At 41.9% G+C, this 23,544-nt stretch overlaps 2 protein-coding genes across 2 annotated transcripts; one reads left to right on the top strand and one right to left on the bottom strand.

Moving 5' to 3' along the window:
• Nucleotides 1-283: 283 nt before the first annotated feature.
• Nucleotides 284-5,171, bottom strand: LOC140537171 (protachykinin-1). The gene is made up of 5 exons (XM_072659443.1): nt 5,037-5,171; nt 2,320-2,425; nt 1,414-1,437; nt 537-587; nt 284-426 (listed from the first exon to the last, which is right to left on the bottom strand). The coding sequence occupies exons 1-5, from the start codon at nt 5,148-5,150 to the stop codon at nt 416-418; spliced, it is 306 nt and encodes a 101-aa protein (XP_072515544.1). The 5' UTR covers nt 5,151-5,171; the 3' UTR covers nt 284-415.
• Nucleotides 5,172-8,739: 3,568 nt separating this feature from the next.
• Nucleotides 8,740-23,282, top strand: LOC140567927 (uncharacterized). The gene is made up of 12 exons (XM_072692417.1): nt 8,740-9,240; nt 10,357-10,496; nt 12,357-12,532; nt 12,637-12,797; nt 14,109-14,249; nt 15,857-15,978; nt 16,117-16,285; nt 17,963-18,108; nt 19,622-19,746; nt 19,919-20,045; nt 21,403-21,536; nt 23,084-23,282. The coding sequence occupies exons 1-12, from the start codon at nt 8,840-8,842 to the stop codon at nt 23,201-23,203; spliced, it is 1,962 nt and encodes a 653-aa protein (XP_072548518.1). The 5' UTR covers nt 8,740-8,839; the 3' UTR covers nt 23,204-23,282.
• The last annotated feature ends 262 nt before the right edge of the window (nt 23,283-23,544 follow it).

The following is a 23,544-nucleotide window of genomic DNA, read 5'->3' as shown; positions in this document are numbered from 1 at the left end:
ACGTCTGGGTGCCAGGACACCTTCCGAGGTTTTGTGGAGTCTATGCCTTGAATGGTCAGATTTGTTGTGGTGGCACCTACTCAATTTTAGGCAGGTGGTGTTCATGTTCTGGCTGATTGGTGTGTGTATATGTACTAGTTGTAAGTTCTCAACTTTCCTATAATCTCCAAATTCTTTCCAATACAATAGAACCAAGTATTCCCCCACGTCTTTATAAAGTAACAGGATTATTCACTTAATTTAAACACTGAACCTCAGAGTTTTGGGACTCCCAAAGGTTTACATTTCCCACTTTTATTAGCTGCTTTGAACACTTCTGTACACAGAAATGCCGTGGCTCTCAAAGCTCAGTTGGACGTGTCTGCTTGAAACAGAATGGGTGAGTGGAATCCACGCTGCTCTGCTTGTGGTCCCATCAGAAAGAGCCTAAAAGAAAATGAATATTTAAGAGAGGTTATGACCGAATTTTAACAACGACTACGGCTTCTACAAAGACATGAAGATCGACAGCCGAGAGTAAAGACGTCTTCACCCACCCTCCACGCTCCGCTTCCCCATAAGACCAACAAAAGCCTGAAACTTCTGCCCTGAAAAGGAGAATAAAGTTCAACATCTGATGATTCATTCACATCGTATGAATTATACACTGTGTCCAAACATTTCTAGACACCCCATCTGAATCTCCCACTTTAAGATTGCTGACTGAGGGGATGGTACACACACAGCTTGAATGGGAACACTGAAGCAGCCAGACAGGAACCTAAGGTCGCCATATCCGATGCTGAGCATCAGCTGGAGCCCCCAGTGTTTAACTTGCAGTGTTTAGAATGATGAGACTTGGGATGAGTTTGCATCCATACCTGACCTTACAATCAAATTCTCACAGCAATTTTCCAAGAACTATTGTGAAGCCTGGAGCTCAGCAGTCTAATGCGCTACCACTTTTTAAGGGTCGCAAGTTCAAATCCCAAGCCATGCCGCTTTGCCATCAGCAGCCGGAGTCAGTGAGAGCACAAGTGGCCATGCCCTCTCCGGGTGGGTAGAGGGCGCTCTTAAGCAGTGTTGGCCGGCACAGGTGTCTGTTAGCTGGTGTGGTGGAGCTTGGGACTTGGCGCTTTTCTCAGAGCGTGTCGGCTGTAGTTTGGTGTCCTTCCACCCGCCTAGTATCGGGAGCATTTCTAGTGCTAGAGGGAGCTACGAACGGGTGGGATGGTTGGCAGTTAGGTCTTATCTCTGAAGAGTAGAGGCTGCAGCAAAGGGGGTCGAGCTCCCTGTTAGAAAAATGCTGGATGAACAGGTAGATATTTAAATTCAGATGAACGACTGACATTATTGTGCTGGAAGCTCTCCTCTGAACTAAGAGACAAGCATACTTCATACCTAATGCAGGTAAAACCATCAGACTGTACTTACGTTTCCGTGTTATCTGTGATTTCGCTGGGAAAATAAAGCAGAGACCTCAAATAAACAGCCATTTTTCATAAATTGCTGTAATCATATGACAAAAGTGACAGATCATATGACAGATCAGCAATAACATTAGTACCACCTGCCATGTGTATATATATATATATATATATACACAATTCAGGTTGACTTTATTGGCATGCAACCTTTTTACAGTTGCCAAAGCACACAAAATTACATCTGAATATATAAAGAATAAAATTAACTATTTAAATAAAAAATATAATAATAATAATAATAATAATATTAGCTGATGATATTAATTTACATTCTTATTTATAGTAGTTTTATAGGGGTGGGTGGAGTACACATGGTGAGATTGTAATTAGGTATTATGCCTTATGACTTATCTGATTCAAGCCCATTCAAGGCTCCAAAAGACTCCAAAACACCAAAAGGTTAGCAGGAAGATCCTTTACCTCCTGTACATCCGCCCCCAAGGCCTCCATGGATCACATCAATGAGCCACATTAATGAGCCTTAGGGCACCAGACCCTGGTTGGACCCTGTCGCTGGTTCACCGGTTGTTCTTTCTTGGAGCACTTTTGGTAGGTACTGACGTCTGCACACCGGGAACACCCTACAAGACCTGCCCGACGTTTTGGAGATGTTCTGACCCAGTCGCCTACTTTTAACACATCACCTTCAAGGACTGACTGTTCACTTGCTGCCTAATAAATCCACAACCAGACAGATGAAGCCACTGGAGATGAAGACAGACAATGTTTTCTCTTATCCGGTACTAATGTTATGGCTGATCAGTGTAGTGTATATTCACTAGCCACAGCTTAAAGAATGTTCAGAGAGTGTATTTTGTAGGTCTTCGAAGAACTTCTCCAATCATTTGCTTACCAGAGGATCTTCTCCCCATTAGACCGAAGAACTGCTGCTGGTCGGGTCTCCGCACCATTCTCTTCAGCATCGTCTGCAATAGATCAGGTTCATCAGACCACTTCATCTTAAAAGGCAGAGAGGGGAAAAACACACGATTATAGCACTGAAAAGGCTAAAGAAGCTGCGGGGTGGTCTCTAGGACAGGTCTACTGTTCCACCAACTACTGCTACAAAGGGTTCTTTGGGAAATGCCACAGGAGAACCACTGTTGGTTCCAAATATATATATATATATATATATATATATATATATATATATATATATTTTTTTAGAGAAGTGTGTGTGTTTTAAACACTGAAATTTACCAATTTAAAGGATTTTTACACTTACATCTCTTTCAAAAATGCTTCTTTATGGAACCAAACAAGGTTCCTCACCAGAAAACCCTTTGTAGCACCTTCATTTTTAAGAATATATAGGAATAATAAAGCATAACATATCAAACACGCCATAATCTGAGCTGTAAACAAACCAAACATGCTGGAAAATATCCCAGGAGCTCAGTTTAATGGCTAAAGAGACTCATTTCTGCTCTCACATGACCAGGTCATCTGCACGGTCAGTCAATAAGACTCCTTAGGCAAGACTCCTAACGCTACATGAGCCAGCTGCTGTAATATGTGATATTAGATTTAACTACAGTTAAATGATTTCCAGCCCAAGTTCAAACTATTTTCTCATAAAAAAGAATAAAGGTTGCAGATGTATCCTGTCCAGTCGCTGAGAATGTTACATTGTTTTATATTATATTATAAAACTGTAACACTTGAAAGATTCAGTATACCAGTATTCAGCCACCAGCTTGATTGGGCCTGTAGAGCAAAACACACTGTCAGTGACGTCCCTCAAAAAGGACTATACATCACCGCTGACCAATGAAAAACACTTGTTTTGTTTTTTAGTTTTCTCCTTGGTTCGAACCCTGTAGCTGATCTGTACTCTGTGTGAGTAATTCTGGATGAACTGACCAATAGAAATGTTCTAAATTACTCTTTATTTTACATTGACTTCCATTCAAAGCTAAGCACATGTTTGCATTCTCCTGAAAAAGTCCCCATTTTGGAGATACATGTTTTTCAAAACTAGCCTAATGAAGCGAAGCCTCTGGGCTTAAAATGCGTAATACTGTAATGTATTTCCACTGACCAATACAATGACTAGGACTGTACAAATGACATTTTAAAAATATTTTTCTTAATGAGACCATTAAAAAGATTTACTGTAGAACCCTGTCCTGTAAGCACAAGGGAGCTAAGCCTCTGGGTTCAAAACTGTAAAACTGTCACTTTCCAATTATTGAATTCATTTTAAAAGAACGCTTAGAGCTCAGTGCTTCAGAAAATCACTATTCAATTATTTCCCTTAAAACTGAAAAATAAAGGTCAGGATGTTCAGAAAACCACAATCCCATCAACCACCATTAAAACATTACACTACAGAATTATATATATATATATATATATATATATATATATATATATATATATATATATATACACTAGATCAATTTGCAATAACCTGTAGATAATCTGTAAATAATATTGTTATTGCTTTTTTTACTTCTATTATTTATATTGTGTATATAGTGGTAATTTATCTCTGTTTTTGCATCTGAGTGACTGAGAATTTCCCCACTGTGGGACTAATAAAGGATTATCTTATCTTATTTGACCACTTACAGTTTTATAAATGAGAGATCTATGGTACTTTTATGCTATATTATAAATATTATATATTATGCTACGTTATATAACCTGTAAACCAGTAAGACTTGGGGTTCAGGACAACATAAACTTAGACTATTAATTATTTTACCTTAAAAAAAGGATGATAAATATTGAATCATTCAGAAAGCCATTCAGTTAAACATTATACTGCAGCTTTAATATACAGCCAGACATGTAAAGCATTATAATGCACAGGGATGAAAAACCCACCAAAACTCTGCTATTGCTATTTTCATTTACATAGAAAAGTAAGGTAGAAAGATTCAGATATAACTTGGACAACTGGCTGTCTATTTTTGTGTATCTTATTAATTAATTATAATGAATTATTTTCATTATTTATTTATTCGACTTTTAGAAAGCCATTAGCCATTAAAAGAACAGCTTAAGTCTCCAGGTCTCCAGCAAAAAACAACAAAAGTGTGTCCATTAAAACTTTATACAGTTATTAGATGAGAGATCTATGGTTCTGGTAATCTGTAAGCTTGTGAGAAAAACCTGTAAACCATTAAAACTTTCATTATTTAATTATTTATCTTAAATGAGGATAATATAGGCTAGATATATTAAACAGATTAAATTGTGAATACAGTTAATTACCATTAAACATCATACTACAGCTTTAATGTGAAGAATATACAGATATCCTCAGAAAGAGCCTGATTTGCCTTCTGTATGCCAAACCCACAGATAATCATATTGAGCCTTTGAACATTTGTGTGACTTTTCCTACTTACTTTATCTAAAAAAAGAAAGAAATAGTGACGCCAGCCTATAAAAGTCCCCATAGTTGCTGTTAGTCACAGATCACGAGGTTCAATTGAACATAATTCCAATGTAATTCTAACCTCCTTCCTCAAATCACAGCATGCATGTGAGAAATGTGCTGCTCCTGTCCACTTCCCAACTGCCCGTTTTGTCTTAAAAGAGAAAAATAATGGGGAATACCTCAGTCTCATATCTGTCGTGGGTCCACTTGTCCTCCTCAGGAGCCATGTATCCGTGGCTGAAGGTGTGTGTGAGGCTAGAGAGTAGCATTAGCATCAGCAGCAGAGTTTTCATGGCTCCTGTCAGACAGAAAAAGACCAATCGCTTCCTGGAGATTTCGCTTTTGTCAAACATTCCCACAGCACAGACACTCCAGAGTGAGACCAGCGCTCAGAGAACGTTCAGCAGACCACCAGCACCTAACTTTCCACGTTAGCACAGAGCCACTGACGCCTGGCCCTTAACGATCTGTGATTAGGAGCTAGGCTGAATGGATCAGTCTCTCCTCTCGGAATAATGACGGATAATTATCACCAGAAAGGTCGTTTTCAGACTCTTCTGAGCTCAGTCAGGCACTTCATCCAATAACGGACTCCTCAAAGAGCTTTAATGATCCAGAAAAGGCTAAGGCCCCAACAAATGCGCTGAGTACTGTAGGCTAATACTAGTCCCTGTGTTTACAAAAGTTTGTGGACACCCTTGTAATGAATGCATTACTAATATGAGTTGCTGAGACATAGATCTGCAAAGGCACACACACACACACAGCTTGACTAGTTCCTTTCAGTGTTTCTTTCAAAATCAGGGGTACTGGAGTACCCGTATTATCCAGGGAAGAAGGCATTGTACTAGATTTTGGATTTCGGAGCATTGCTGTGATGATGTGATTATGTTAGTGAGCTCAGGTGGTGTTGGATGATCCCCACCCCTCCTCATCCCTATCTCCCCATCTCATCCCAAAAGTACTGGATGGAGCACCATCCATCATTCCAGGTAACACAGCTCCTCCACTGCTCCACAGCTCAAAGCTGGGGGGCTTTATACCCCTCTATAGCCCACACCTGGCATTATGAACCACCGGTGCTAATAGGTTCCTCTGCTCCAGAGAGTCCTGTTTATTCTACTGGCTGTACTTCTCTACAGGGACTTGACAAGCTGCATGTGTGCATTTGCACATCCGTGTCAGCAATGGGTGCAACTTACAATGAACCTTAGTGTACATTCAGTGCCATGTTACCAATTTCACCCAACAGTGCTTGAGTGCTGAGTGCCACGGGGCACCATTTCCAAAGAAGAGGACCTGCGTCTGTGGTGGATGGTGCTAGGTTTAACACATCCACCCAAACATCCATACGTCTGCTCATACCATGGAGGTGAAACCAGCTCCAGATCATCCGTACCCAGAGAAATGGCTCAGTTATGAAGCTCTGGTGAAGCTCTGATGAGCTCCAGAGACGTTAACCTACCTAAGAGCCTCACAAACACCTAAAGCACCTTCAACCACAGGCGTGGGTCCTCTTCCTCTGAAGGTGGTGGGTATAAGTCATACGGTGCCTCACAGCACTTAATAAAGCTGGTGTGGCGAGCCCCTGGGGACAGGGGCGTCAGAGACGACACAAACACAGGGCTCAAGGCACACACAGCTTTATTTTTTGACCCTCCATCACACCCAAACGAAACCTACAAGACCCTAACGGCCCAAGTTGGGCGTTCACAGTCTCTACACACCTGCACGGGTCAGTCTAGTCTCTGGAGAGAGAGGTCCAGAAAAGGTTGCAGTCACTCTAAAGGGTGAGTTCTCAAACAGTCCCCCATGTGCTGAGAAGCCCCCTACCCATTGGATCCTGTCCCGCTGTATACCCCCCCCCATAAAAATTCCCTGTGCTCCTCCTAACCCCTTGTGTTTCCCCCTCCTTTCTATTCTCTCTCTCTCTCTCTCTCTCTCTCTCTCTCTCTCTCTCTGTCCATGTACTAAGATGCACAGTACCGCCAGACCTGGCTCTCCACTACCCATCCTGCTCTGGGTCCTCTCATTGGTTCATCCTCACCTCACTGTATGACTGTACCTCTGACTGTTTACCTGCTTGGACTTCTTCTATCATCTCACTCACGCTTTCATCTTTTATGGCTTGACGGCACATTCGTCATATTCTCTTGATTCCGGAGGCCTGAGGAGGACGTGCTCCCCTTTTCAGTCCTGGTTCCTCGAAAGACCTGGCTCTCTGTAAAGCTGCGCTCTGACCGCATTCATTGTAAAAAGCTTTTATGAATACATTTGAACTGAATTACATTTAGAGAAATTACATCAATATTCAATCATTTGTTTTAAAGTGTTTTAAAGAAGCACAGAGCAGCAAAAACAAACTTTTCCACACATTTTTATCTTATTGCTTGTAAATTGCATAGAAATTTGATGGTCTACCAGTGTACTAGTGTGTGTGTAGGTATTTTTTGACGTTCCCCTGTCCGTAAAAGCTTCCTCATTGTGCAAATATTTATATAATCTAAATTTCCTGAGACATTGTTTTATTAGTTTTGAGATAATTATTTAGCCTAAAATCTACTGGCTTTAAGACACACTGGTGGAGAGATACATGCAGGAGATATGTGGGAAATTCTGTAATTAGGACCATCTTTAATTATTGAGCAATTTATTAAATATATATAAATACATTTTAATTGAATTAAAGTCTGGAAATTTCATCAATATTAAAGCATTAAATGTTTTAAAGAAGTGCAGAGCAGCAAAAAATAAATAAATAAATAAATAAAAAATAAATTTTTCCACACATTTTTATATTATTGCTTGTAAATTGCATAGAAATTTGATGGTCTACCAGTGTACTAGTGTGTGTAGGTATTTTTTGACGTTCCCCTGCCCGTAAAAGCTTCCTCATTGTGCAAATATTTATATAATCTAAATTTCCTGAGACATTGTTTTATTAGTTTTGAGATAATTATTTAGCCTAAAATTTACTGGCTTTAAGATGCACTCATGATGGAGAGATACATGCAGGAGATATGTGGGAAATTCTGTAATTAGGACCATCTTTAATTATTGAGCAATTTATTAAATATATATAAATACATTTTAATTGAATTAAAGTCTGGAAATTTCATCAATATTAAACCATTAAATGTTTTAAAGAAGCACAGAGCAGTAAAAAACACAAATTTTCCACACATTTTTATTTTATTGCTTGTAAATTGCATAGAAATTTGATGGTCTACTACTCTACTAAGGTGTGTAAGTATTTTTGACGTTCCCACGCCCGTAAAAACTTTCCCATAGATAGTCACTGTGCAAATATTTATATATTATAAATTTCCTGAGACATTGCTTTATTAGTTTTGAGATCTTCTGGCTTTAAGACGCACTCATGAGAGATATTCTATAGAAATCCTGTAATTAGGACCATCTTTAATTATTGATCAATTTATTTAATGTATATAAATACATTTTAATTGTATTAAAGTCTGGAAATGTCATCAATATTAAATCATTAAATGTTTTAAAGAAGTGCAGAGCAGCAAAAAAACACATTTTTCAACACATTTTTATTTTATTGCTTGTAAATTGCATAGAAATGTGATGGTCTAGTAGTCTACTGGTGTTTGTAGGTATTTAATATATATATTTAATAGACTTTTTAAAGGAAATATAAAGAAATAAGGAAATTCTGCCAGCAGTGACTTTAGATAGTGGCAAAAAACTAACAAATAATAAATAAATAATATTTTTTAAACAATCTGCCCTCAAATATCCCCTTAAAATGATAATTTTTAAGATTAAAACTCTAACAGCAGCCACGGTCAACGCGTTTACCGCAGTGCCCCTTTAAAAGTGGCGCCCTCCGCCGGGCCGCCGTAGGCCCGCCCTCGCCTCCCCATGTGAGCGCGATCATGGTGGCGGTGGTAAAACTTTGGCAACTTCCACTTTCACTATCGATAAACGTTGGGCCGGACGCCCAGTGGAGCCCAGCATGACTCGCCTTCGACCAAAACCGTCCCCGCGGTTCGTCTTTCTGTGCTGCTTCGTGATCGCAGCCGTGGAGGGGCGGTTGTCCACCGCGAAGCTGCGCAGTGTTCGGGCCGGCCTGGAAGGCTTCGACCCCGGGGACGCTGCCCCAGCTTTCCGCGTCTCCACCCTGGATGGAGAGTTCGTCTACCCGCCCCAGGACTCCTCCAGACCCGGGCTGATCATCCACGCCTTCACCAACAAGTCGGCCTTTCTGGAGTGCCTGTGGACGTCCAACATGTCCCTCACGGACCTGGCCGAGTTTCTCCCACCCAGCGCCCAGGTGCTCTTTCTCTCCATGGATGATTCAGCGGCCGAGCAGGCGCTGTGGATGCGGGAGCAGGTGTATGGAGCTGCCGGGACCAGGTGGGGGGTCCTGTGGGGAGGGGTGGTGAAGTGTGGTCTGGAGTGTGTTAAGTTAGGGGGTTATGCTGTATACAAACACTAGAATATGTGCCTCACACACACATTTTTATATATATATATATATATACACACACACACACACACACACACACACAGACTTCAGCAAAGTCTTAGTCCTGGTAGTATATTAATATATGCACTTTTAAAGGGGAAGTCCAACTATATTACATAAGTTGCTTATAATTCAGGCATTAATATGTACATAAAGACATTCAGAGGGATCTGGAAAAACTCAGTGCCCGTGAAGGCTTTCTTGTAGAAAGTCATTGTGCAAATATTTATATAATATAATTTTTTCTCAAGCCTGATGCTTGAGACATTTTTTTATGAGTTTTGAGATACATACTTAGCCTAAAATCTACTGGGTTTAAGACACACTCACTGTGGAGGGATACATGCAGGAGATATGTGGGAAATTCTGTAATTAGGGACTCTTTTACCATCTTTAATAATTAAGCAATTTATTAATTAATTATGCCAAAACAATATTTATATGCTTTAAAGTAAGTATTTAATTTATGTAGTTACAATTTATCATATTTATTTTTATTTCTTTTTAAATGCTAAGTGGCCCAGGCCATTCACTTACTTGTCACCCTTGACTTTTTCTGTCAACTGTTGTTTAGCAAAGAATTGCCTAAAGAATATTTTATAATCTATTATTACCTGAATTTTTTTAAGTAGCTGCCTACCGAACCTGTCGATGTGGCAGTAATGAGGAATATATGGTGGGATTAGCTGAGGCAGTGGTGGCTCAGCGGTTAGAGCACTGGGCTGTTGATAACATGGTTGTGGGTTCAATACCCGGGCTCGGCAAGCTGCCACTGTTGGCCCTTTACCCTCTCTGCTCCCCGGGTGCTGGAGTTGGCTGCCCACCGCTCTGGGTGTGTGTACTCACTGCCCCTAGTTCAGTAGTGTGTGTGTGTGTGTGTGTGTGTGTGTGTGTGTGTGTGTTCACTACCACAGATGGGTTAAATGCAGAAGACACATTTTGCTGTACAGTGACCAATACCTTTACCTTTGATTTATCTAATATACATATTTTGTGCCCAACAGGTGGAAGGAGATTTTGTCCAGACTGCACTTCTCTCCTGTTCCTGTTCATGCGCTGGGGAACTGGATCCCTAGAGTTCTTTACTCGTGGGGTTGTGGAGGGCACAACTGTGGTCTTGCACAGGCAGTTTTCACTTCTCCAGGTAAGTTTTCACTTCTCCAGGTAAATCCATGCCGTGCTCAAGCCAAAGAACGTTGGCTTAGGGAGGGACTTCTTAACTTCATATGCTAATTTTTATTGCTGTAGTGAGCTGAGCTGAGCTGAGCTGGCCAGCTTATGATAAAATGCAAACTGGGGGAAAACTAACAGGCCTCAGCTCTTCAGGTAATGCATACTTCTATTCATGGTCATTTTGGACTGTTTGAAGCTGAAGCTGTGTAGAACTGCAGATTACATACATAAACACAGAAGACCAAATTACAGTTACTTTCAGTAACGGGCTCCTTCAGCTCCGCTGCAGCAAGGAGCGGTACAGGAGATCGTTTCTCCCAACAGCGATCTCACTGTACAGCACCTCGTCACTGTGCCGGGACATTATTGTGCACTGAGTGTACTAATAAAACAGTCCCGCTGTTTCTCAATCGGACACTATTCTGTTCATCACTATGTACTGCCACGCAGCTCTGTCGTCTGCACTGCCACCTTAAAACTCTATTGTTTATCACTTATACTGTACTGATACCCCAGGATGCCTTACATCACTACATTATATTAATGTGGTTACTGCACTGCAATCACTTTTTCTAGTACTTCTTATTTCTATATAATTTCTATTATTAGGTATATTATGTATATTATAGTTGTATTTATTAATATAGCTGTATTTATAGTCAGGTTTACTGTTTCCTACTATTTTAAGTGTCTTTATTATGCTGCTCTCTTGTTTGATTTTGCTGCTGTAAAAACTGACTTTCCCTGAGGGATAAATAAAGTGACCCACCCACCCACCCACTGGCTTAGAGCAGAAATCCAGGTCATTTCTGTATTCTCTACTGATTTCTTCTGGCCGTACTTACTGAAAAACTACGACCGTAAACAGACTTCTGTATTTAGTAGTATTCAAGCTTGGAGGTACAGTGAAGCACTTTTGTAAGTTGCTCTGGAGAAGAGCCTCTGCTAAATACCTTGCATGCAAATTTGTTGGTTTCCTCAACAGCTAAGATGCACTTTAAATACATATAAATAATGTCAACATTATTTTTATTGTAAAATATTACCATAACGGTATAAACGGTAATTATGCTGAATTACTCTACTCTGTGATGATGAGGAGTACATGATGAATGATTAAATTACTCACTTTTCCAGACATCAAGATCTCACTCTTCTCTCATCTCAGACATGTGCTTTCCTGTCAGTCTTTGTTTCCATGGTTACGACAGAAACTGGTGTTACCTTAATAATTCCTTATAGAAATCACAGACTGTCGCAGTAATGACCGTAATGTTGGGGACATTACTATATTGTTCAAAAATATTGTTAAAGTATATAGATATAAACATGAATATTAAATAATATTAAAAAATAGTTATTAAAGTTATTAAACATAATTTTATTGGCACAGAACGTTTCAGGAGTCTGGGTTGGGGGCAAGGCTGAATTAGCAAAGTGTTAATGTTTTAAAACATTAAAAAAATTGGAAATCATACTGATTGTGATGCAGTATATTTCTATAATAATAAAATGTTGAACACATAAGCTATTTATTCTGTAAAATTATTTCTAACATGAATTTATAACCTGTCATACATGGTCATATATAATTAAAATAGCAATAATATCTCGTATAATAATTATATATTTTAGATAATTTATGAAATGTCCCCTAATTGATGAATCACCCATGCAAAGGTGTGTGGAAACCTATGGAGTGAGAGGCCCGCTTTACTCCATTCCTTTACTCCATATTCATATATGTCATGGGATTAAATGCAGGGCTTCACTCTAGACAGTCAGGGTTCGAATGTGTAAGGAAACCTGCTTATTTGCTCTCCTATTTCAGAGTGGGCGGTTCCGGTAATCTCTAAACGCCTCAACGCCAGATACGACTGGCTGAATGGACGCTGGGACACAAAGCCATACATTCTAGCTGAAGCGGGCGATGGTTGTAAACCTGTCCCCAAAGTGGCGGGAGCTGTTGCCTGGGTGTCCGAAGGCGGCTGCTCATTCTTCACAAAGGTAACGTGATCTATAAATAAAGAGGTGGCTAAATTAGTTTTCATGCAGTTGTCCTCAGTTTAATCATCTTCTCAGTAATGTATAAATATCTGTTTCTCCCTCAGATTAAGACCATGTCTGAATCCAATGCTACTGGTGTTCTGGTGTACGCCTTACCTGGAAACCCTATTCAGGATATGAACTGTGTTGGAGATGATTGCGACACCACCCTCAGCATTCCTGCTGCCATGCTGCACGTCGAACCTGCTGTAGTGCAAGCCCTGTCGTAAGAAGCTCTCTTTGCTTTCTGGACACACAGAGAGGAGACTGAGCTTTGTGAACACTGTGGGCAGATGTTTTTGGCATCTGGACGCATTATTTAAAAGCGCTGAAGTTAGTACAGATGTAGGTAAACATAAATACAGTTAAAAAGAATGAGATTTCTCATTTTGAAAAATAGCTGAGATCATAAATATATATATTTATGACTTGATGTTATTAATGTTTTCGTATTCCAGTCAGTCCCTGGCACAACCTGAATGTCTTGTATTTGTAGAGAATTTATGGCGTTTCATATTTGGCTTTCAATTTTTTTTCTTGTGTCAACATCTAACCTGGTGTCTAGACAACCTGAATCTGATGAATGCTGATGAAATAGTCCTCCGTGTCTGGAATTCCAGGAGAGTCAGTGTGATTTCAGCTAATGCAATTTAGATGTCTCGTAGTCTCACATGGGGACCCGACAAAACCTCATGTTTGGATTTGGGCCAGTTTGGGCCATCACATACAGCATCAGGCTGACATTGGTACTGCCAGTTTCCCACCCGTTTGTAGCTCCCCTATCAGCTCTGATGCATGCAAACCTGGCCACTGCCTTTTTTAAACCTGCTGCCGATGTGGGATAGTCAGGCAGCCGACACGCTCTGGGTCCTGGGGAAAGTATCGGGTCCCCAGCTCCACCTCACCAGCTAAAAGATGCCTGTGCCGGCCAACGTTGCTTTTATTACTCACTGATGAGAGAACGGCCAATTGTGCTCTTTCTGACTCTGGCTGTTGATGGCAAAGCAGCATGGCTCGGGAGCCAGTCTTTTAGAGACCTTTATTTTTTCAGTATGATTTTATTATATTTATTTATTAATTTACTCATTTGTTTTCTGTAGAAATTTAGATTGTATTTGAGTTTAGACTTCAATGTCTTGCCTGGGTAGACCTCGGATTCTTAGCTGATGTAGGAGAATTGCAGGGCTAGTCCTCCTCCATGGTGGCTGAGCTGTCAAATGACCCTGAGGGACAGGTTAGAGAGATGTGTCTTAGAGGAAGCACATGCTAGTGTTTTTACACCTCCAGCCCCTCATTATTTAGTGGGTAGATGCTTGTTTTGGACAAAATCTTTAGATTTTATCATTTTCTCAGTCATTCAGTATTGTTTTATATGTAGTCTTCTGTTAATTATTATAAACCTGTGTAATAGTAGTATGTTATACAACTAAACTCCACCATGTTTATATTACTGAAAGTGTTGATTCCAGGCTTTTAAACAGAAGACTATATATGGATCTAATGACTCACTTCTGCTTGTGTTTGTGTGTTTTAATAGGAAGGGGAAATCCGTGAATGTGTCATTCCAGGTCACTCCATCTCCAAACTTCTTCTTTGCAATAAACCAGCAGGGGGCACTGGCAGAGATGGGCTGGTTCCTCTACCCTACTTTCAGGTTCCTTAGCTGGCAGGCTGAGTGGTATGTCAACAGATACCACTTATAGACCTTTTTTCCTTCTTATCTTTTTTTAACACATCATGTAAAACAGTACATAGAAATTTAACCTATTTTTGAAAGTGCAAAAATTTGTGGTACATTATTTACTGTTTGAGATGAAGGCAAAAAAAGACATTAACTGTGGGATTTGATGTGAAATGGTTCATAGTGGTGGAAATTCTCATCAATTTCTGTACAGTGGTGGTGAGTTTTATATCTGATGATGGTGAAAGATGGGGAAACTGTAACGCTGTAAGTACAATACATTTATGGCATTTAGCTGACGCTCTTATCCAGAGCGACTTACAAGGTTACTCATATTACAAAGATGGGCCAGTGCAGTGTTGGGAGTCTTGCCCAGTGTAGCTCAGCACAGTCACCCAGACCAGGAATCGAACCCCAATCTTCCACATGGTGGAAGGTAGTGGTGTTATCCGTTGCGCCACACTAACCTGTACTGTAATGTTTAGACTACTGTAAAATAATTAGCTACATACTGTAAAACAAAGACCCTGTTTGTCACAGAAAATCACTTATTGTATCATTTTCAAAATTTTGAAACATTACAAAAAATACATAGAGCCAGCTAGTGCTACCAACACACATTATCTATACACATGGTCGCACACACCAACGTTTTTCCAGTAACTATCCTGTTACTCCTACACCAAACTGATGATGAAGCTAGATCACCGGGCTATTGCTGACAGGGTTGTGGGTTCGATAACTGGGCTCGGCAAGCTGCCACTGCTGGGCCCTTAAACAAGGCCCTTTACCCTCCCTGCTCTCTGGGTGCTGCAGAAATGGCTGTGTGTGTGCTAAACAACTGCTAAAAAATTGCGTATTGTGACCGTAAAATGTTTACTGTAGAATTCACCCGCCGCTGAATTTTGCCCATAATGCTGTACAGATCTACAATAACCTGCTGTGTTCAGGATCTGCAATAAGAGTTTATCTGGGGACTCGCGTCATGTTTGCTCATATCACCCTGCATGTAGTCCTCCAGCGTGAATGGATTACAATGCACAATTTAGCCCAAATTCTTCTGAGAAGTATTGCAACAAATATATGTTTGCGGCATCAGACAGAATATTCATTCGCATTTCACACGGTTGACCCTTCTGTGATGTGATTAAACTCTACAGTCTGCCTCTATCCACCACTGCTGTGAACAATTCGGACTCCTCAGGTTCGTCTGGAATGGATCGTTTCACTCCAAACCTCTCTGAATGACTTTACTTACGAATGAATTAAGGAAGAGATGTGGAAAAATCGGTGGAGGTCTCCTTTAACACACTTGGCAAGCAGCATCTCAGCAGTTTCATTGTGAAAATGACCGGAGTTATAGATTTCCTATAGGCTTTCAGACTCTGGCGCTTTTACTGGCCCAGAATGTGGGGTAATTTAGTCATTTTAAGAAGATCTTTGCCTAGTTTCAGAGACTGATGGGTTCAGCAGTATTGTTCAGAACATAAATAGACTACCGTATTATCTCAGCCAGGTTTCATCATAAAGTGATCTAAATCATAGATTTCTGCAAACTTTTAAAGGGAGGTTTATGAAGCCATTTGTCTGTCTCTGCACGGCAGGTTCGACTTCTACACAGACTTGCTGGAACGTGTTAAAAGGCCTGCAGACGTGGTGCCCGTGTTTGATAAAGTGCTGATGCAGGGGGAGGCTGGGGCCCGGGCTGTGGTGGAGCTCCCCCCAGGTCAGGCTGAACGTCTTCATAATCATCTTAATCCAAATGAAGAAAAGTTCCTGTTTTTTTTTTTTTTTTCTCCCCCGAATTAAACTGTGGACAAATTGGGTTGAATAGTGGTCAGATTTTTACTCACCCTGTTTTTAGACCTGCTGGGGTACGATGTGCTGGAGCTGGACGCTGCTCTGTCCTGTCCTGGCCTCAGGGATGAAACGTGCGCTCATTGGGATCACACAGTGCAGCTGTTCGTGTGCTGTGACCAATTCAGCCCACTCTGCAACCAGGAGCTGGGTCGCTGGATCACCGCCTTCCGGAGGTACACGACCGTCCATCTCAAACACGACTAGATTGTGCAGTTCTTAGTGGCCTTTTAACACATTAGAAAAGTTTTTATTTATTTATTTATTTATTTTTATTTCAATATTTATGTATTTTTATACTTTGTTATAGCATTATTTTGCAGGGCATAGTTATTTTCCTTTTTTGTTTAATTTGTTTCTGTATTTTAATATATATAACATACATATATAACATACATACATACATTATTTGGTTGGTGGTTGGTGTGGCGCAACAGAAAACACCACTATTGGCCAGTGAGCTACCACAGCATGTGGGAGACTGGGGTTCAATTCCCGGTGTGGGTGACTATGCCGCACTACACCAATAAGAGTCCTTGGGCAAGACTCCTAACACTACATTGGCCCACAGCTGTAATACCAGCAATCTTGTAAGTCGCTCTGGATAAGAGCGTCTGCTAAATGCCATAAATGTAAATGTAAATTTCTATAAACTCTATATCTATAAATCACTAAACAATTGGCATTTCCCACCTTTTTTATCCCTTATAATTAAAAAAGCTGTCTTTATTACTGTTATGTGCCTTCAAGACGGATATATATGTCAATGAGCTCTGTTCTGACTGGCTGTGCTGTGTTGCGCCTCATTCAAAAAGCAAACTCACCTGGCAATCCTTCATAAGAGGTGGAGCTAACCTGCTGTAGGCTGAATATATATCTATGGATATATGCAAGTGTGTTGGTTTTTGTGACCTCATAAAGTTGATAAGTTCCATATAAGTGAGGAGTGTGGTGTTTGCTTGGTTGTCCGGAGATGGCAAGTTCAATCCCCAGTGATGCCACAGCCATCCGTAAGCAGGAGTCCTAGAGAGCATAACTGGCCTCGCTCTCTCTGCTCTCCCCTCATAATAACGAATTAGCATTGTGTGATGGGGGAAAGCTGTTGCTAGAGAGTGGGATTTGACCGTGATGAAAATGTTGTGTGATTGTAATGGTAACCCTATTAGCTACAAACTGGAATATCAGTCCCAGAATGAAGGTGGAAGTTTGCTTTGACTTCAGTCTTGTTTTTACAGCAGGTCTGTTGAGTGGGGGTGTACGAAAATATTAAAAAAGGGTGATATGTTTTGCAATACTGTGTTTATCCTCAGATACAGTATACAATTATAACTTTTTTTATAGCCAATTACCCATCCCACTCGTTCATACTCTCCCCCTATCACATGTAATACTGTGCTGCCCACATCACACTAAGGAGAGAGCAAGCCATCTGCCCACCCAGAGAGAGCTAGGTCAACTGTACTCTCTAGGGCTCTAGCTGCTGATGGCAGGGAGCATGACCTGGGATCCCCGGGTCATGGTGGCTGCTGGACTACTCACTCGGAGCCCCCGTGGTATTGATTTTCAATGAGTAATATTCATGTAAAGATTGGTGTCTGACCCAGTCTGCTAGATAGCAGTGTTGTGCTCTGTATTCAGATTCAGATGTTCTGATTGGATTAGCAGTAACCTTTTATTTTACTCAGATTTTAAACACATGATGGTGAAGGACAAACTTCCTAAAATTGTGTCGTGTATTTCCAGGTTCTTGCAAAAAGTCCACCCTATATGTATGTATGTAGTGAAGGTAGTGGTTTATGTAAGGTAGTGGTTTATCCTAAGACCTTATTGTTGTCGCGTCCCTGTTTTGGCAGAGGTACAGGCCGTTGGCTGACGGATGTGTCGCCCCTCCTTGCACTGCTGAACGGCAAGCGCTGTTCCTTGACGATGAAGACTGTTCCCTGGGCGATGCCCTGGATGACGTCCCTGAATCTGCGTTTCAGCCATAGCAACAACTCAGGTCAGAACAGCCCAGCCTTGACTAATCACTTGGTGATTTCCGTCGCTCGGGTCAGAACATCAGTGTAAATCGGTCACTGTGAACAATAAACAACATGCAGGCCTGAGTAATACAGCTTGTTAAGCAGTTATGGCGCATGTCAGTTTGGGGGATGGTTAGGAGAATTTTCTGGAAAACTCTCGGGTTGCTCTTACGGTCAACTTCAGAGGATTACAGTTTCATATGCAGCCAGGCTGAAGCTCACAGTGTTCCAGTAGCCCTCCAGGAGGTCCTCAAAAGGAGGGGTATGATGGGAGTAAATTGTTAGATTACACCAATTTGTCCTTCTCAGAGAGGAGAGCAGGGCTGCAGACTTGCTGTTGGTTGTGAGGAGCACAATGCAGTTGAATCAGACTGGCTGAGATCTCAATTTTAAAGGAAAACCGCAGCCTAATCTCTGTCTCTGCGAGGGACGCATTTCTCAGTATTGAGAAAGGAACAGAAACCCACTGGCTTCCACCACGTTTACTGCGTTACAGGAAGCACTGAGCATTTGCGGAATTCTCAGTCAGTTAACACTTTCTATTATTATTAAAAACACAATTCTCGAAGGTACAGTCATATGCAAAAGTTTGGATACCTATTTATTATGCTTGTTTGCCAAAAACATGATTATCTTCAGCTACAGTGGCGTCTGTTAAGGTGTGGCACCTACATATTAAGCAGCGAGTGAACAGTCAGTTCTTGAAAGTTATAAAAACATGACAAACATGACCTGGTCAAGCATAAAAATCTTAGACACTCTGACAAGAACCAAAATATGACTGCTAGACGACAGGGTCAGGGCATCCCCAAAACATCAGGCAGGTCTTGTTGGGTGTTTCTGGTATGCAGTGATCAGACCCAAACCAACAGAGGTCCAAGAAAGGACAACCTCTGGACTGGCGACAGGGTCCATGGGCACCTAAGGCTCATTGATGCCAACCATGGAGGCCCCACTTCAAAACTTGCAGAACTAAGGATCTGCTGCTAATGTGTTTGTGCCAGTTTTTGAGTCCGATAGTGGAGTTTAGTGTGTATATATTCCCCAGCATGTTAGCCCCCCCACACATTTTTCCCAGAATATTAAAATACACCATAAAAAAATAATAATTAAATTAGAGTTAAAATATGGGGGATTTTTTTTTAAAAATGGGGTGCTCAGGGATATTTAAACATTTAGCTGCTACAAAGTGTTTACATGCTATACTGCTAAGTACTGATCATGCAGGGTCCCCAAACTAAAGAATCTTGTGGGTGTCCAAACCTTTGCATGCCATTCTATGTACCTTCTTATCTGATCTAATTAATGTGACCTGTAGTACCAAGTAGCAGTGTGGACTGAAGGTCTCATGGTTAGTGGCAGCTCTCAGTACTGCTGTCCAACCACTGGATGTACATATAGACCACAGTGTCGTTGAGGACGCTGGGAGAGGAATGGGTCTTTGGCAGCCTTGACTCTTCCATCCAAGTGTAATCGTTTCTTATTGTGCAGGAAACTCCTCAGAGAAGCTGTACCCGTTCAAGCTGGTCTCTCTGTACAACGGTGGGACGTTTGACCGGGACTACAACAAGAGATTCCAGGAGATCAAGTTTGATATTCCAGCTTCAGCCAAGAAGGTGACTGACTAGTGTGGGCTTTCGTTTCTCTCTGCTGCTTTTCTGCATGGATTTCAATGGTTAGAAGCTTGAATTCCATGAGTTTGAAGTCTTGTGTATTGACTCTACTTGTATATGGAATTCTTCAAAAAGAGGGGCTAGTAGGTGTGTTGTTTGTATGTGTGTTGTGCAGGTGGAGTTGTACGCCGTAATCACCGGCCACGGCAGTGATGATAATGCATGCTGCGAGTTCTGTGTGACATCACACTACTTCCTCGTCAACAATGTCTACAACAACTCTCGCATATTCGACTCCGCTGGTGAGTTGGACTCTTGGATCTGGAATTTGACCCATAAGTTGATGTGTTTAAAATTCACCTCTTTGTTCAGCCGCTCATGTGGTGTTTGGGTTTGGGCTTGTGCTTGGGATCGTTGCTCTTCTGAAAGGTGAGGTTTCTCCCAAGCTTGCAGCATCTTTGTTTTGCACCATCCAGGCATTCTTCAGTTTTGGGAGTGTTGAGGAATGGACGCTACACACAGCGTTGTAGATTTGGTGGTCTTATCTGACCCAAAACCTTATCACACATTTTAGTTGGTTTTCCCACCAAGCAGGTCTGTTGTATTTAGAGCTCTTGGCATTGTTGACCGGCGCACCTTCACTCCAGACTCTAAACTCTGCAGCTCATTCGGAGGCCAATTGTAAGCCAGTGAAGTGCTTGTTGGGTCATGTTTGTTAACTTGGACATCCACAGCTCAGAAACTGAATACTTATGTTAATGTGTCTCTTGCAAACCACATTTATTTGAAAATGAACCTTATTATTACATTATTATTGCAGGCTAGGTTCAGGGGTGGTCCCTCCCCATATAGCTTCATTTAGCTGCAGCTATTTCACTTAACACAATACAATATCTACATTTACATTTAAGGCATTTAGTGGGCGCTCTTATCCAGAGTGACTTACAAAAGTGCTTTGCTATTTACTAAAGAAAAACCTCAGCTAGTTTAAATAGACTAAAAATTCAAAGGTCCTCTAAGTTTAGACTCTACTAAACACAAGTCAATAAGGAGACCATAGTACTCTGCTATTCGCCCAAGTACTCTCAGAAGAGGAGGGTCTTCAGTCTGCGTTTGAGGACAGCGAGCGTTGGACTCTGCTGTTCGGACACCCAGGGGAAGTTCGTTCCACCACTTTGGTGCAGGACAGAAAAAAAGTCTGGACGCTCGTCTTCCGTGGATTTTGAGGGATGGTGGGTCGAGCCGAGCCGTACTTGAAGCTGGAAGGGCTCTTGGTGCAGATCGGCTTTTGACCATTGCCATCAAGTTCAGGGGAGCTGGTCTGTTCTTGGCTTTGTAGACCAGTGTCAGGGGTTTGAATCTGATGTGGGCAGCAGCTACAGGAAGCCAGTGAAGAGAGACCGCTATAGTGGAGGAGATAAACATGGCTGAATTTAGGAACGTTGAAGACGACCTGTGCCGCTGCATTCTGGATAAGTTGCAGGGGCCTGATGGTGCACAAAGGGAGACCAGCCAGAAGAGAGCTGCAGTAGTCAAGTCTTGAAGTGACGAGAGACGAGAGATATCTGGTGCTTGTGTCTCAATTCTAGATCGAATTCTCCTCAAAATAAAAACAAAATGTGAAGTAAAGTGATTGAAATGTTATCTGTGTTCGTGTAGGATCGGCTCTGGGCTGTGCGCTGCGAGTCGGTGAGGGAGGAGTGCCCAATGAACACGGAACCTGGCTGTATGGCCGTGGTGGCTGGTGTGACGGGCTGCAGGTCAACCCATGGAGGATCGACATCACTCCACAGGTGCAGGAGGAGCAGACTGCTTAATTAGTCTCTAATGTAAATGTAAAAATGTCTTTGGAGTGCTGTCAGATACTGGGAAATGCCCATTTTCTGGCTTATTAAATTTGCACCCGGGCAACCAAAGCCAATGAGGTCACATTTTCAACTGGGAGTTGGAACATGCAGGTAGAGAAGTACGGGGATGTCAGGGAGTGGGTTCTAAGAGTACTTGCTCCTAATCCAAAGCTGTAGGATAGAAGAGGATGTTCTGAGAGTCAGGCTCAGACGGATTTTGAATGAAGTGCCTTTTGGCCACTGGATTAAGAGGTGGCTTTAATGAGCCTCTGTGAAGCCCAATAAACTCCCATTTGTTCCAGACACGCTCTGAGCTCCGGGCATCTCATGCTGGATTAGGGTATCAGAGACAGATTTCAACAGTGTAGACAGTGTTCACATTGCATCATTGTGTGTCTTTATTACTTGTGTGATTTATTATGGCTGTCTGTTTAATCTGTTTGAAAACCAGCGGGGAGCCAAGACCTCTAAGCCCCCCCTAGCCCTGTGGTCCTAACTCCAAGTCTACCCGTTTGGTGACGTAAAAAACGTGCAGACTTGCAGGCCAAGAAACCCCAGGCTCTGCCTGTGCCACACTTTGATATTGGCCTCATCATTTATATACACCGATCAGCCATAACATTACCACCACCTTAAAGCCTAATATTGTAGAGGTCCCCCTTGTGCCACCGAACCAGCTCTGAATCATCCTCTGGTATCTGCCTCAGAAGTTGGTGAGGTGAGGCCTCAATGAGCATCAGTAAGCCTTGGGTACCCATGACCCTGTTGTTGGTCCACTGGTTGTCCTTCCTTGGAGCACTTTTGGTAGGCACTGAGCACTGTATACCGGGAACGCCCTACAGGACCTGCCGGATGTACTGGACATGTTCTGACACAGTCGTCTAGCCATCACAGTTTGCCCCTTGTTAAAAGCGGCTCAGTTCAGATGCCAATCATTATGAAGCTCAGTGAGGAGTTACATAAACACACATGCATTTTTACTTACATCTGCCATGTCCTCACAGAAAGCCGCAGTAAGGGTGCATAGGTGGTGGTGGTCTGTGTAGTTTTGGCCTGGAGTGGCCACAACGCTGCGCACTGTAGCAGCTTGCCTCAGTAAACACTTCTAACTAGTTATTAGAAAGAGCTGAATTGGACCTTGGAGGGTTGGTCCTGCCTGGTGTACCTGATTCCATAGCATAGGCACCAACTAAGGGGGGCGGGCCCATTGGGTCATTCACTCCAGCAATCCTAGCGCTAAGCATGGGAAAGGCCATGGCATTGGAAGAGACTTTTAAGGTGGACAGTAGAAAATGAACAAATCCTTTTATTAGTGAATGTTGGTTTTAGGGTTGAATAATTGGCAACCTAGGAACAGATATGTAGGAGTAGGAAAGGAGGGGCAGACTTTTGGCAGGTTTAACCATTCTAATGAAGGTAAACTGCACCACTGATTAACTTTGCTTTCCTAAACTGATTTGACTACCTGATTCTTACAATCTCTCTCCCTGCAGGTGAACATGAGTGGGTCCAATACGATCCTCTACTTCGGACTCTATGACGGCCGGAACCCCAATCCCACCAGGGATCCAGGATACATCATAATGTTCTCTTCTCTCGTTTTTTATAAATGATTCCTAAGACTATGGTCTGCTTGAATGATTGACTGTACAACACAAAGCCATGAGTAAAGATTTTTATTTTTGAACCCCAGTCTGGCTCTGTGGATTCACGGTTATTTATGCAGTGAAAAATCTGAGCAAAGTTCACTTGGAAAGACAGTTGGGTATAACTGTCAGCTCAGGTGTTTTGTTTGTGCAGCGGCTCTGAAAAGTTAAGCAACCACAGGTCTAGCGCCTCTGCTGGCTGGCTGACTGCAGTGTGACGTGCAGCTCCGCCCTTTCCTGCAAGTTTCAATGACAAACCTCCGCCCATTTTCAATCTCATTTTCCTCCTGTAAACGGTCTGTCCCTCT

Source organism: Salminus brasiliensis, chromosome 1 (genome assembly GCF_030463535.1).
Source record: "Salminus brasiliensis chromosome 1, fSalBra1.hap2, whole genome shotgun sequence".
Classification (NCBI taxonomy): Eukaryota; Metazoa; Chordata; class Actinopteri; order Characiformes; family Bryconidae; genus Salminus; species Salminus brasiliensis.
Note: the sequence above shows the minus strand (reverse complement) of the source record. Positions and strands in the feature narration are given on the sequence as shown.

What these genes read in the sequence shown, in the direction of transcription:
- LOC140567927 (XM_072692417.1), top strand. Translation starts at nt 8,840, where the DNA reads ATGACTCGCCTTCGACCAAAACCGTCCCCGCGGTTCGTCTTTCTGTGC. An exon ending in TCGCATATTCGACTCCGCTG is followed by an intron (nt 20,046 to 21,402) that starts GTGAGTTGGACT and finishes GTGTTCGTGTAG; the next exon opens with GATCGGCTCTGGGCTGTGCG. An exon ending in GGATCGACATCACTCCACAG is followed by an intron (nt 21,537 to 23,083) that starts GTGCAGGAGGAG and finishes CTCTCCCTGCAG; the next exon opens with GTGAACATGAGTGGGTCCAA.
- LOC140537171 (XM_072659443.1), bottom strand. Translation starts at nt 5,150, where the DNA reads ATGAAAACTCTGCTGCTGATGCTAATGCTACTCTCTAGCCTCACACAC. An exon ending in AATGGGGAGAAGATCCTCTG is followed by an intron (nt 1,438 to 2,319) that starts GTAAGCAAATGA and finishes TTATTTTCCCAG; the next exon opens with CGAAATCACAGATAACACGG. An exon ending in ATCACAGATAACACGGAAAC is followed by an intron (nt 588 to 1,413) that starts GTAAGTACAGTC and finishes TCTCCTTTTCAG; the next exon opens with GGCAGAAGTTTCAGGCTTTT.